Raw genomic sequence first — 14397 nt, 5'->3', positions numbered from 1 at the left:
CAATGACTCCGGAAGCGAGTTTGGACGACAATTGAAGGCTTTATTGGAGTAGACGTTTCCCCCAGCAGCACAGGTACAGAATGCAGCAGCTGGGAAGACACAGACTCTTATACTCCGCCTTACTGGGCGGAACCAGCAGGCAGGGTTCACCAATGATTTTGCTGTCTCAGGTACCTCCCACATCAATGGTCTTACAGCATCAACCTGGGTACCATAATACCCCTAATACCGACTACCACACTCATAAAGAACAATATGACAACTCAAAAATAAACACATTGGGCAGTAATTAAAAGCTAATGTTTAGGTGTGGAATGTGAATCTATGTAAATATTATTCAATCTTCACTATCTCAATATATGCAGTTTGAAATTTGATATTCTTTGTGCAAGCAGTTTATTAAGCAGATGAATTTGGGCATTGTGCAGCCTGTACTCTGCACTCATGTGAGGATTGAGAGATGGCAGCAGTTCAGATTATTTTTGAGGGGTACGGATCAGCACTGTTGCTCATCTTGGCCTCATGAAACTATTTTTTCACTGATCTTTAAGGTCCCCACTTCTTGCCCAACAGGTTCTGCTCCACCCAATAGGCCATAAACAATGGCTTCAGAGTACAATGCATTCAGGAAACCCTTGCCTGAATCAGGCAAGCTCTTCTGCCACCTCTCAATCCAGCAGTTGAAAGATAGTGCTCTGATATAAACCAACTTTAGGGTCAGATTTTTAACTAGGCTTGTCAGTAATACGTTTAATCAAGGAACAACTTAAACCAAAAATATTGAACTTGGGATTTGAACAGTTTTCATAAAGTATTATCACTATTTTTCATCTTCTGAACTCCCAACTCTAAAATTGATTTATTGCTTTTAATTTGTAAATTTATTTCAAATATTTTTCTCTAATTACTGTAGGATACAATATATAACCTAATTTGCTGCACCATGCAGCAATTTTCCTTATGAAGTCCTAGAGCAAGAATTTAAGTTTCTGTATGACTGCGAGCATGAACAAGCCACTCACTTTATCAATAATATCAAATGCAATATAACAAATTTAAAGAAGAAAATGCTATGGATATACAGATTATTTAATGAAAAGTAATAGCTGTAACAAATTTGATAGCTTACTAAATCATAAAACCTTAGCTTTGCAATAATTAGCTCTTTCATAATGGAAAATCATACTTTTCAAGATAAAACAATGCAATGCAGTAATATTACAACAAATATATTGGCTGATGGTTCAATCATTTAAGAAACATGAACATTCAAAATCCAGAGACTGGACTTCCCATTAATTTCTCCTGCCGCAGAGTGATTAACCTCTTGAACCACTTTTCTTCTGCTACTTTCTTGTCCATGAACAACTGTAACAGTAGAACAAAACAAAGTGCAGAAATTAGTTTGAACAACATACCATCATTGTTTAACTCAATTTTTTTTATCGTGAAGCTCAGTTTTTGTGGTTGACATTTATCCAATTTTTTGTTTTAAAGTACAGCTGCAAGTTAATGAGAACTCGCGCAATATGCTCTTTCATAAAGGCTTCTGCGGTTGGAAGATAGTGATGCAAACTGTATGTGAACGATCTTCCAACTGGGGAATGTGAATCTCAATTTAGAGGCACCAAGCAGTGGATGGAAACAAAATGACCATTAACACTTTTCCCAAGGTGACGTGTGGCAAAGGGGTCTCAAGAACAGAATACTGATAAAATATCCGACTTTGAAAACATATCACAGAATCCCTACAGTGCAGAAGGAGACCATTTGACCCATCAAATCTGCCCCGACCTTCCGAAGGAGAACCCCACCCAGGGCCATGTCCCAGTCCTATCTCCATAACCCCATCTAACCTTTGGGCACTAAGGGGAAATTTCGCATGGACAATCCACCTAATTTGCACATCTTTGGACTGTGGGAGGAAACTGGAGAACCCGGAGGAAACCCACACATATATATTATATGAGTGTCAGGGAGTTTAATTTGTTGAAGAATGTGTTGTTCCTTTGGTTTATCTTTGAAACTAGTGATAACATTTTCCTTTTATAAACTCAATGTTGTAGATGTCCATCAGGAGGAGCAATCATGAACAACAAATGTGAAAAATTGCCTTGCAATGTTAAAGCATTTATCCAGTATAATTACAAAGTATTTTACTAATCCTGCTAAATTACACTATGGAACCATAGAAAAGTTACGGTGCAGAAATAAGCCATTCAGCCCATTGTGTCAGCATTGTTGAAAAAGAGAAAAAATATACTAGCCGCTCATTTTAAACCCATTTCCCAGCACCCGGTCCAGCAGGTTACACCAAAACTAATAATTATTCACAAAAAGTCAAAATGGATATAATACTCTGTATAAAGGGCCCAATAATACTGAGTTCACCAGTTGTATAATTTATTGCTATAAGTTTCATGATCTGCCAAGCATGTTATGGTTGCTTTGTCAGGCACTAGCAGTTAATAAAGGGCTGTTGCATATCAGAAACCTTTGCAGCTTCGGGGAAGGGGCAACATGGGAATACAAGAAGGAATAGCAAAGGGTAAAGAACAGTTTTGTTTTTAAAAGTTCAGTGGCAACCTTACCTGTGTTTTAAACAGGCACCATGCAATGGGAGAGCTATTAATTATTGGGCCCTGACTGTCAAGAAGAATAAGAAACTAGGTAAAGGTGCAAAGGTAGCAATGTTAATCAAGTATGGCTTTTGTAAAAAAGATATAGATATCCTTGGTTCAGGAGATATGGATGTAGAATCAGTTTGGGTTGAGATGAGGACTAGCAGGGGGGAAAAGTCACAAGTATGAGTGGTCTACAGTAGTAACCACAATGCAGGACAAAGTATATAAGAAGAAACATTGGGTGTTTGTGATAAAGGGGTGATAATAATCATGGGTGATTGAAGTCAGATTGGCAATAGCAGCCAGGCTGCAGAGTTCATAGAATATTTTCCAGAGACTTTCTTTCAACAGCATGTTCTGGAACCAACCAGAGAACAGGTTATACTAGATTTGGCATTATGTGATGTTATGGGATTAATTAATGACCTCAGAGTCACCCCTAGGCAGCAGCGACCACAGTATGACTGAATTTTACCTTCAGTACAAAAAGGAGGACAGTGGGTCTAAGACTAGCATTTTAAACTTAAATAAGGGAAAAATTTTCAGCATATATGTAGGCATGAAAGCTGAGCTAGCTGAAGTCAACTAGGATACTAGGCTAGGGGATAGATCAATAGAGAAGCAATTTAAGGGAGTATTTCAGAATACTCGGATAAATATATTCCTACTATTTTGTTTTTTAAATTTAGAGTACCTAATTATTTATTCCAATTAAGGGGCAATTTAGCATGACCAATCCACCTATCCTGCACATCTTTTGGGTTGTGGGGGTGAGACCCACGCAGACACGGGGAGAATGTGCAAACTCCTCACGGACAGTGACCCAGGGCCGGGATTCGAATCCGGGTCCTCAGCGCCGTAGGTAGTAATGCTAACCACTGTGCCACCGTGCTGCCCCAATATATTCCTACTATAAAGAAAAATTCAAAAGTGAGGACAACATCCATGGTTAACTAAAAGTATTAGGGGAACATCAAACTTAAGGAAAAAGCATATAACTGGTCAGGTGATTGGTCAGAATGTAAAGAGCGCCAGAGAATGACTAAAACGTTCATAAGTAGAAATAAATGTGATTTTGAGAAGAAGCTGGCAGGAAATGTAAAAATGAAAGCAAGAGTTTCTACAGGTATTTAAACAGGGAAAAAGTAAATAGACTGAGCGTTGGTCCTCTAGAGAATGACAATGGGGAGTTAATGGTAGATAATAAAGAAGTGGAAATGAGCAAACATTTCATTTCTGTCTTCACTATAGAGGATACAAAAACATTCCAGTAATAGCTATATTTCAGGAGGTGGCGGGAAGAGAGAAACCTGGAATCATTGAATCCCTACAGTGTAGAAGGAGGTCATTCGGCCCATCAAGACTGCACAAACCCTTCGAAAGACCATCCTACCTCGGCCCAATCTCCTCCCCCATCCCTATAACCCCACCCAACCGTTGGACACTTAGCGGCAATTCAGCTTGGCCAATCCACCAAGCCTGCACATCTTTGGGCTGTGGGAGGAAACCGGAGAACCTGGAGGAAACCCATGCAGACATGGGGAGAAAGTGAAAACTCCACAAAGACAGTTACCCAAGATCGGAATCGAACCCAGATCCCTGGTGCTGTGAGGCAGCAGTGCTAACCACTGTGCCACTTGGTGAAATTACACACTAGAGAAGCTGTACTGAGCACACTGATAAAGCTGCAGGCTGCCAGGTCTCCGGGTCCTGATGGACTTCCTCCTAGGGTCTCAAAAGAGGTGACTAATGAGGTAGTACATTCGTGTGTTTACTTTCCAAAATTCGCTGGATTCTAGAAAGGTTTCATCAGACTGAAAATTAGCAAATATAACCCCTCTATTCAAGAAGGGAGGGAGGCAGAAAAGGGGATACTCTAGGTTAGTTGCTTGACATGTCCTGGGGAAGGTGTTAAGAGTCGACCATTAAAGAGTTTCTATGTGGACACTTGGAAAAACTCAAGCTGATCAGGAAGAGTCAACATGGTTTTGTGATGGAGAAATCATCACTAATTTATTAGAGATCTTTGAAGGAGTAACATGCGCTGTGAATAAAGGGGAGTCTGCAGATGTACTGTATTTGGAGATCCAGAAGGGACTTGATAAGTTACCACATCGAAGGTTACTGCAGAAAATAAAAGCTGAAGGTGTAGAGGGTAACATATTAGCCTGATTGAAGATTGGCTGGCTGGAAGAAAGTGGAGAGCATGCACAAATGGGTCATTGTTTGATTATCAGGATGTGGTGAACAGAATCCCACATGGCTCGGCACTGGGGCCTCAATTTTCTCCAATTCACATCAATGGCTTTGATGAGGGGAGTGAAGGCATGGTTGCTAAATCTGCAGACAATACAAATACAAGGTAGAAACTATGCTGAGAAGAAGATATAAGGAGATTGCAGACATATATAGATAGGTTGAGTGAGTCAACCAAAATTTGGCAGATAAAGAATAATGTGGGAAAATGTGAACTTCTTCACTTTACCAGGAAGAATAATAAACAGAGTATTACTTGAATGGAGAACAGCTGCAGCATTCGGAGGTGCAAAGGGATCTAGATGTCCTTGTGCATGGGTCACAAAATGTAAGAATCCAAGAAGGCGAATAGAATGCTATTCTTTAATTATAAGAAAAAATGAACATAATAGTAAGGATGTTATGCTTCAGTTATGTACCGCATTAGTAAATTGCATCTCGAATATTATGTGCAGTTCTGGTCTCCATATTTAAGGAAGGAAGTAAATGCATTGGAGGCGGTGCAGAGGAGGTTGACTAGATTGATAACTTGAGTGAAATCTTATACAGATAGGTTGGAAAGACTGGGCGCGTTTCCGCTGCAGTTTAGTAGAGTGAGGGATGGCTTGATTGAAGGATATAAGATCCTGAATGGTCTTCTCAAGGTGGATGTGGAAAGGATTTTTTAAAATCCTTTGGGTGAGTCCAGAACTAGTGGGCACAGTTTTAAAATTAGAGGTTGCCCTTATGGAACAGAGATGAGGAGAATTATTTTCTCTCAAAGGTTTGTGCGACCTTAGTGGTGGAGGTGGGGGTCATTGAATAGTTTTCAGACAGGTATATAGATTCTTGTTAGGCAAGAGAATCAAAGGTAATTCGGGTGTAGGTAGGAATGTAGAACTCAAAACACAAACAGATCAGCCTTGATCTTATTGATTGGCTGAGCAGGCTTGAGGTGCCAAATGGTTACTTCTGCTCCGATTCTATATGTTCGTATTGAAGCATTTTAGCTGTCTTTATTTAGCAACCATCCTATTTGGATGATACCAGGGCCTAACATGCCATTGCATAACTTATGTAGGCTTCAAATCGTTTTTGTGCTTGCTTTCTATACTGGAGAACAATGAATGCTTCACATAATTTTGCAAGTTGCAAATACCTGCAGCCAATTTTTCATATTGCCCACCTTCATTCGCATATTTAATATAACAGTGTGAATGTCGATATAATAAAAGAAGACATTGACACCAAAGTGTTCATGGGAAAGATCATGTGGTGGGATTATTTAAATAACTGGAACAGGATTTGAGTGCCTATTTCACTGATATGCGATTCAGGACTTCAATCATTATGCATCAACTAAATCGCAGCAAGTGCAATTTAAATCATTCTTTCATCCTTGGTGTCAGTGCATGATTTCTTTAGAATGTTTTGGTCTGTATGTTTGGCTCCTATTAATTGTAGTCTATTTCAAATGGCATGTTGGGCATTAAATACTGTTAATACTTCTTAAATGCATGAGGAATGACAGCTTTGAATGACTGGTAGAGATATTTGATTAGGAAGTACGAGACGCCTCATTGTTTGAACAAGCCCAACATGTGAATTATTTCAAAGGTCACACTTTTTGCAGCTAAATCCATGCTAAAGAACTTGATTATATTGAAGGAGGAGAGCACGCTGCTGCCCCCAGCCTCTCAACTGCTTTCACATGATCCCGGAGGCAAGAAGTATCCAAGACATCGGAGGAGGTTGGTAGCTGCAGTGGTTGGCTGGTATAGGGTGGTTCTCTGCTTTTGCCTTTTTGCTGCAGTACACCCAGGGTTGCAAATTATGGCTTATACCACAACATCACTGTGGAGCAAGGCACGGAGATAGGCCCTAAGAACTACTTCAGCCTGTACAGGGCTTTATGCTCTTAATCAGCGAGCCATCTTGATATTTGATTTTTTTTTCTAATTAATGCTGTCTCTGTAATATGATGTTTTATTGCACTTGACTCTCAGATTTTTCAGGAAACCATCAATTGCTCATCGCAATATATCATTTGAATCTGAAATTCATGCAGGCACTATTTTCAGGACATAGAATAAAAAGTATCTATTTGCCAAATGAGAATGAAAGCCATGGAAGCAGCTAGAAATTTTGGCAGAGGCAATAAACCCACGGTGGAGAAAATTTGGATGGGCCATGAACGGTAGCATTGTGGATAGCATAATTGCTTCACAGCACCAGGGTCCCAGGTTCGAATCCGGCTTGGGTCACTGTCTGTGCGGAGTCTGCACATCCTCCCTGTGTGTGCGTGCGTTTCCTCCGGGTGCTCCGGAGGACTATTCCCACAGTCCAAAGATGTGCAGGTTAGGTGGATTGGCCATGCTAAATTGTCGTTAGTATCCAAAATTGCCCTTAGTGTTGGGTGGGGTTACTGGGTTATGGGGATAGGGTGGAGGTGTTGACCTTGGGTAGGGTGCTCTTTCCAAGAGACGGTGCAGTCTCGATGGACAAAATAGCCTCCTTCTGCACTGTAAATTCTATGATGACTGAAAAATTCTATGAACTAGCGGTCCATCTGATACTCCTAATTTCTACTTTATTAAAGTCAGAAAGTACCCACAATGCCTTGTTATGGGAGTGGCGTTTTCAGAACCCCAAAATGTATCATGGAGTTCAACCAACCTCTCCCTTTAATGTATTGTTGCGTTTGAAGCACATGGCTTGGTCTCCAGGTGTGGTATTACAATTATGGACACGTGGGTTTTTAAACACAAAACAATGTTTATTCCATGAATTCAAATTAGCCTTTTTAAATAAACATTGGATCACATACCACCCCTTACTTCAAAGATAACCCCAAAAATAATACAACACTAAATAATCCCTCAAAATATTCCTTCAAACCTCCAAAAAACTTAACACCTTTAAACAGAAACACATCAGGTTAAAGACATTACTATTATGAGTTTAAATCACCCAAATGAATCAGAGATAGTCATTCATGGTAGAGATCACCGCAGATCCAGCTCACTGCAAACACACAGACACACCCAAGCTCTTTTCCTCAAAATTGGCTTTTCCTTTCAAACAGCTCATAGCACATCAGCCAGGCACTTTTCTGCTGTGCTCTCTCTCAAACTGAAACTAAAAGCAGAAGTGAGCTCAACTCAGCTACCCCCATCCTCTGACATCACTTGAGTAATATGAGCTGCTGCATTTCTTAAAGGTACATTGCTTAAACATCCATTTCTTAAAGGTACTCTCACATGACAGCCTTCATTGTTAAAAAAAAATTTAGATTACCCAATTATTTTTTCCAATTAGGGGGCAATTTAGCGTGGCCAATCCACCTACTCTGCGCATTTTTGGGTTGTGGGGCGAAACCCACGCAAACATGGGGAGAATGTGCAAACTCCACACAGACAGTGACCCAGAGCCGGGATCGAACCTGGGACCTCAGCGCCGTGAGGCAGCTATGCTAACCACTAGGCCACCGTGCTGCCCCATGACAGCCTTCATAATTCAGTTTTGTAACCCATCATTTCTATTTGTCCTATCTGTTTTACTTTAAAAAGCACACTAAAAGTGTAACTTTAAAAGCATAGATGGATTTTGATCCATCCTGGGATTTAAAGTTAGTCAATTAAGATGGTTGAATTTTCCTCACGTAAAGCTATTAGCTAATGTATGATTTGATAATCACAAAATTCAGGCCCCAAATCAATTTTGAATATGTAACCAATTGAAGACGTATCCAATGAACTGAAATTTGACTGAGTGATTGTTGTGAATTGCATAACGCACTCCAGTTTGATTATTTGAATAAATTCATAGACATTCATAGAATTCTTACAGTGCAGAAGTAGGCTATTCGGTCCACGGAGTCTGCATCTCCCCTTTGAAAGAGCACCCGACTTAGGCCCACCCCACCTCCTTCCCCCCTCCACCCCTGCCCTATCCCCGCAACCCTGTGCATTGATCATGGCCAATCCACCTAACCTGCACATCTTTGGACACTACTAAGTATAATTTGCCAACAATTTAGATAACATGTTGCGATACTGTGCATTAGAATTTCCCATGAGAATCATAATCTGTGCATTAGAAATTGGTGCTCAGCGGAAATTCACATCCCAAATGATTGTGGTATGAATGCAAGACTTTACAAGATGGCTATGTTTTAAAATGTTTCTTTTAAGTTGAGGTAAAATAGAATACCATGAATAGGGGATGGTGAGCATGCTAAATGTTGCCCAGGGATAGGCCCATGTGATCCATAACTGAACCTTACAAAAAAATTAAGTGACAGTTTTCACACTCTGACATGAACGAGGGACAGCGGTTTTCTCGATACATGACACGCACAAAGGAATCCCTGTTGTACGAGGCAAAACATAGGTAAAGCCTGTTTTTTGTGCTAACCATCAAGAAAGATATTGGTGAGAACAGGAGGAGATGGTGGCATTGAGATAATGTCACTGGATTAATAATCCATTGGCCCAGGCTAATGCCTTGGGGCATGCAGACAAGTCCCACCCCAGCTGGTGGTGGAATTTAAATTCAATTAATAAAATCTGGAACTGAAAGTATTAGTAATGGTGACCATGAAATTATCATCGATTGTCCATATCCCATAAAATACTCTAAAAAGCTGGTACTTTTTTGCCGAGGAGGAACCTGTGGAGATTTAAGGAATGTAGCGTCACTGGAGTGGGTCTTGTTGCTGCAAGTTGGTTTGGGGACACTTAAAAAGACTGAGCAGAACGCGCAGCATGGTGGCGCAGCGGTTAGCACTGCTGCCTCGCGGCGCAGAGGACCCGGGTTCGATCCCTGCCCCGGATCACTGTCCGCGTGGAGTTTGCACATTCTCCCTGTGTCTGCATGTGTCTCGGCCCCAAAATTCAAAGATGTGCAGGGTAGGTGGATTGGCCACGCTAAAGTGCTTCTTAATTGGAAAAAAAGAATTGGATACTCTAAATTTATTTAAAAAAAGACTGAGCAGAATGACTTTCAAAGATCACTGGAAGTCTTGATCTGGCATAGCAGGAAGAGGGAGTCCGTTGAAAAGTTGGGAGATGTTTAGAACTTAATCTGTAAACCTACATACCTGCTGGGAGTGTGGCATCAAGTAAAACATGTCATAAAGTCCTGAATAACCTTTTCATTCATTTGGTGTCTCAGTTGCCTATTGGGTAACGTTTAGCATATGTTGATTTTAGTTTGTTTGTTAGAGTAAAGTCTGAAAACATGAAACTGCGTTCTTTCCACAGGTCACTGAGAAATTTATCTCTTTTTTGTTCCTGGTCTCTACAGGGAATATAACAACTGGCAGCTGATAATTAACTGCAGCTAAGGGAAATGAACACACCAGGCGGTAGTTATGTATACTTAGTTACTGTTGGTTCATTGCGGTTTTGTTTCTGTTTTGTTGGCAGTCATTACCAAATCATAAAAACACGTGGCTAACACAAATTTGTACTTTCGTCACAAAATACTTACACTTGGGTGAGCCAATAAGTCATCATCTTGATATTTAATGGCACAAGGGACATATTCAATTTCTTGTTTGATTTCAATGTCAGTTGTTCTATTGCTCAGCACAGTGGATTCATGCTTGATTTCAACAGGTTCTTGTGCCTAAGCAATGGAAAAATCAGATTAAACACTTTGAGATCAGATCCTATCCATTCAAAAATATCCGTCACTTATGGTGTGAAGAAAGCAGTTTCTGAATGACAAATTAGGAATGTGTAATCTTTTGTGGCATAATATCCCATAGTTTGTGTTTTTTTATCATTTTTGCCAGAACATTCAGTGAATGGAGCACATTTTGGCTTAACATTAAGTTCTAGCATACCAATTCACCTTTGCTAGACATTAGAAGCATTGTATTTAATAGGAAACGAGCAGTAGATTTTAAATGAATCACCAGCAAAAAGTAAAATATTTCAAATTACAGAAGAAAAAAGTAGCATCAAGAATTATCTGTGTTGTACATTTTAATTGCATTTTATGATAAGAATTAGCCCATCACGACAAACATCTGGCAATGCTGCATCTGAAATGTCTAAATCTAAAGATTTTCCAGAACTGCTGTCCTCTTTCAAATCGTAGAACATTTGTAATGTTCACGTCTTCTGCCACCACCACTGTATCCAAGGACGATTCAAAGATAATGCCTCTTTTGCCATCCAGAGCTCTGGCTTTGTCTGTCCTCCCTTTCCTCTTTGTGTACATAGTTTAAATGTACCTGAACGATCTGCTCAGTTACAATGTTGCTCTGCAATTTCACCCTTACTTACCTCCCGAGTCCTAAGGTGTATTTGATCTATTATGGTGACTCACCAACAGTACAATCAGCCCTTCCAATAGCTCATTTTCATACAGTTTTAACCTATCCAGTGACTTAATTACCACCTCTTTCACTATGGCTTTGGCAGCATCTTGTTCCTTGGTACAGCCAGCTGCAAGTACACATTTAGTATTCAACCAAGTCCCTTTCCTCCAAGGGTAAATTCCCTTTAATGTCCCCAATTAGCCTGACTCCTTTTACCACCTAATTAGCCCGACTCCTTTTACCACCCAATTAGCTTGACTCTTTTTCCCACCTTTATTCTACTTATAAACTTACAAAAGGATTTTTTATTCCCTTTTAAATGAGCTGTCCATCTCTTATCACACATATTGCTTCTCTTTTTTCATCTTCCCTCTGAACCTTCGACATTTTGCCTATCAACCCTATTTTCTTTTTCATCTTACTCGAGATCTCTTTCATCAGCCGGAGATCTCCAGCTTTCATTGTACTATCTTTTCCCCTCCTGCATATGTATTTCAACTATATGTGCTTTAGAGATAGATCATTGTTCTGTTATAGTTCTGTCTGCAAATCTTTGCCTGCATTGGGATGGCATGGTGGCACAGTGGTTAGCACTGCTGCCGCACACCGCCAGGGACCCGGATTCGATTGCGACCTTGGGTGATTGTGTAGAGTTTGCACTTTCTCTCCGTGTCTGCATGGGTTTCCTCTGGGTGCTCCGGTTTCCTCCCACAATCCGAAGATGTGCAGGTTAGGTGGATTGGCCATGCTAAATTACCCCGAAGTGTCCAAAGGTTGGGCGGGATTACAGGAATTGGACGGAGGATTGGGCCGAGGTAGGGTGGTCTTTCGAAGGGTCGGTGCAGACCCGATGGCTGAATTCACTATATGAATTCTATGATTAGATCCATTCTCATCCCGTAGAAATTGGTCCCCCCAAATTGTATTAATTTTACTCTTGACATTTTGCACTGCGATGAGGAGAAATTTCTACAATCAGTGGATTTTCTACCACAGAGGCTATGGATGGTTAGTCATTGTGTATGTTTACGGGTGAAGATCATGTTTTTTTGACTCAAAGGAAAGAAAGGAAATTAGAATTGGAGGGGAAACAAGTTGAGGTTCAGAATCAGCCATAGAACATAGAACATAGAACAGTACAGCACAGAACAGGCCCTTCGCCCCTCAATGTTGTGCCGAGCCATGATCACCCTACTCAAACCCACGTATCCACCCTATACCCGTAACCCAACAACCCCCCCTTAACCTTACTTTTATTAGGACACTACGGGCAATTTAGCATGGCCAATCCACCTAACCTGCACATCTTTGGACTGTGGGAGGAAACCGGAGCACCCGGAGGAAACCCACGCACACAGGGGGAGGACGTGCAGACTCCACACAGACAGTGACCCAGCCGGGAATCGAACCTGGGACTCTGGAGCTCTGAAGCATTTATGCTAACCACCATGCTACCCTGCTGCCCCTAATCTTAATAAGCCATGATCTTAATAAATGGTGGAGCAAGGTCTAAATGTACTTGATGCTGGCACTAGGTGTTTCAAATGGAACGTGTTCCATTTTATAACACCAGCAAAGTGATCGATGTTAAACTAAAAATATAAACAGAATATTTTCCCACTGATTTTCTCTATTTGATTGGTTTGTCACCACACTATAAGTTTTTATTTTTCATTACCCACTTACCCGCCAACAGATAAAAAACACAGGGACTGAAATTGTAAATGCAGCTTCAAAATGTTTGATCCAGATACTTATGAAGAACTTACAAACAGAGAAAATAATACCTGCCTTTTTTGTATCTCGAGCTGATCTGAAAGTTTGTTGGACGAAGAAATCACTTTCAATAGCTTCAATACTTTTCACTCGCTTCACTTGTTCTTCAATGGAATACTCTGGAAAAAAAAGGACAAGTCATCCACATTTTAATTTAAAGGAATAATGGTGCAATTTTCAGACAACATCTGAGACCAGTGGTGGGACGGGGGCCACATACAGTCCATCAGGGTTCTGAGTGCGGCACATGAAACATACTGCTGCAAACAAAGATTAGGCCCTTCCAAGAGGAAATAGTATAGGGAAATATCGGGCATGTCCCTATGAGGATGAAAGGAAGGGCATTCAAAGTGAGAGTTCCCTGGATGACTAAAGTAGTCAAATCAAAAAAATGTGGCTTCTAATAAACAGCAGGTTCATATCAAGTGAAATGCAGTGTACAGAGGAGAACTGAAAATAGAAATAAGAGGTGTCATGATGTGCAGACATGCAGATAATGACATACAGACAGGCACAGACAGGCAGCTAATGAACACAGAGAAAAGGACATGACCAATGAACAGGCAGGACACTCAAGGGTGGTATCTAACTATAAAAGGCACGAGACACTCACACTCCGCCTCTTTCCACGGATGAACATTTACAGAGTGAATCAGGGTGTATTTACAGTATCACACCTCCAGCACGTGGCTAAGAGCTAGTCTGGTTCAGTCAGACAGAGTAACCACACTTAGGTTAGCAGAGAATCAAACTGGTTTCAATAAATCAGATTGAACTAACTTCAAGGTTTGGAGTATCTTTTGGTTAAAGCTGCATCCAGTTGCTGCCTGTGTTATCCCAGAGTACATAACACAAGAGGGGCAAAGAGAGTGCATCAGAAAAGATTAGTGGGTAACAAATGGTAACATTTACTTCTTTAAAAAAATAGCATACAAAGGGTTATAATAGTCAAAGAAATGATGGAACTGATTTGGAACAAAAGAAAAGCTTCTTGTTGAGGTAGTACCATAGCCATGTCCTCTGCAGCATAAATCTTCACTGAACAAGTGACTACTGCTCATGTCACAGTAATCAAATAAACATATTAACGACATGCTCAAGGTACTTAATCAATCAATGCCCTTCACCTTAACCTTGCCAATACAATTAACACACCTTTAACAGTTATAGAACATAGACCATAGAACAGTACAGCACAGAACAGGCCCTTCGGCCCTCGATGTTGTGCCGAGCAATGATCACCCTACTCAAACCCACGTATCCACCCTATTCCCGTAACCCAACAACCCCCCCTTAACCTTACTTTTTAGGACACTACGGGCAATTTATCATGGCCAATCCACCTAACCCGCACATCTTTCGACTGTGGGAGGAAACCGGAGCACCCGGAGGAAACCCACGCACACACGGGGAGGACGTACAGACTCCACA

General features: G+C 40.8%; 1 protein-coding gene across 1 annotated transcript in view; it reads right to left on the bottom strand.

The window, feature by feature from the left end:
* Positions 1-1068: 1068 nt before the first annotated feature.
* Positions 1069-14397, bottom strand: part of rsrc1 (arginine/serine-rich coiled-coil 1) — a 527841-nt gene continuing 514512 nt past the window's right edge. The window contains exons 9-11 of the mRNA XM_038815544.1: positions 12982-13085; positions 10353-10490; positions 1069-1368 (exon numbers count right to left, since the gene is read on the bottom strand). Coding sequence (XP_038671472.1) covers positions 1270-1368; positions 10353-10490; positions 12982-13085 — 341 coding nt within the window. The 3' untranslated portion in view covers positions 1069-1269. The remainder of the gene's footprint in view (positions 1369-10352; positions 10491-12981; positions 13086-14397) is intronic.

The sequence above is a fragment of the Scyliorhinus canicula genome, chromosome 13 (genome assembly GCF_902713615.1).
Source record: "Scyliorhinus canicula chromosome 13, sScyCan1.1, whole genome shotgun sequence".
NCBI lineage: Eukaryota > Metazoa > Chordata > Chondrichthyes > Carcharhiniformes > Scyliorhinidae > Scyliorhinus > Scyliorhinus canicula.
The sequence above is the reverse complement of the archived record's forward strand: the minus strand, read 5'-3'. Positions and strand labels throughout refer to the sequence as shown.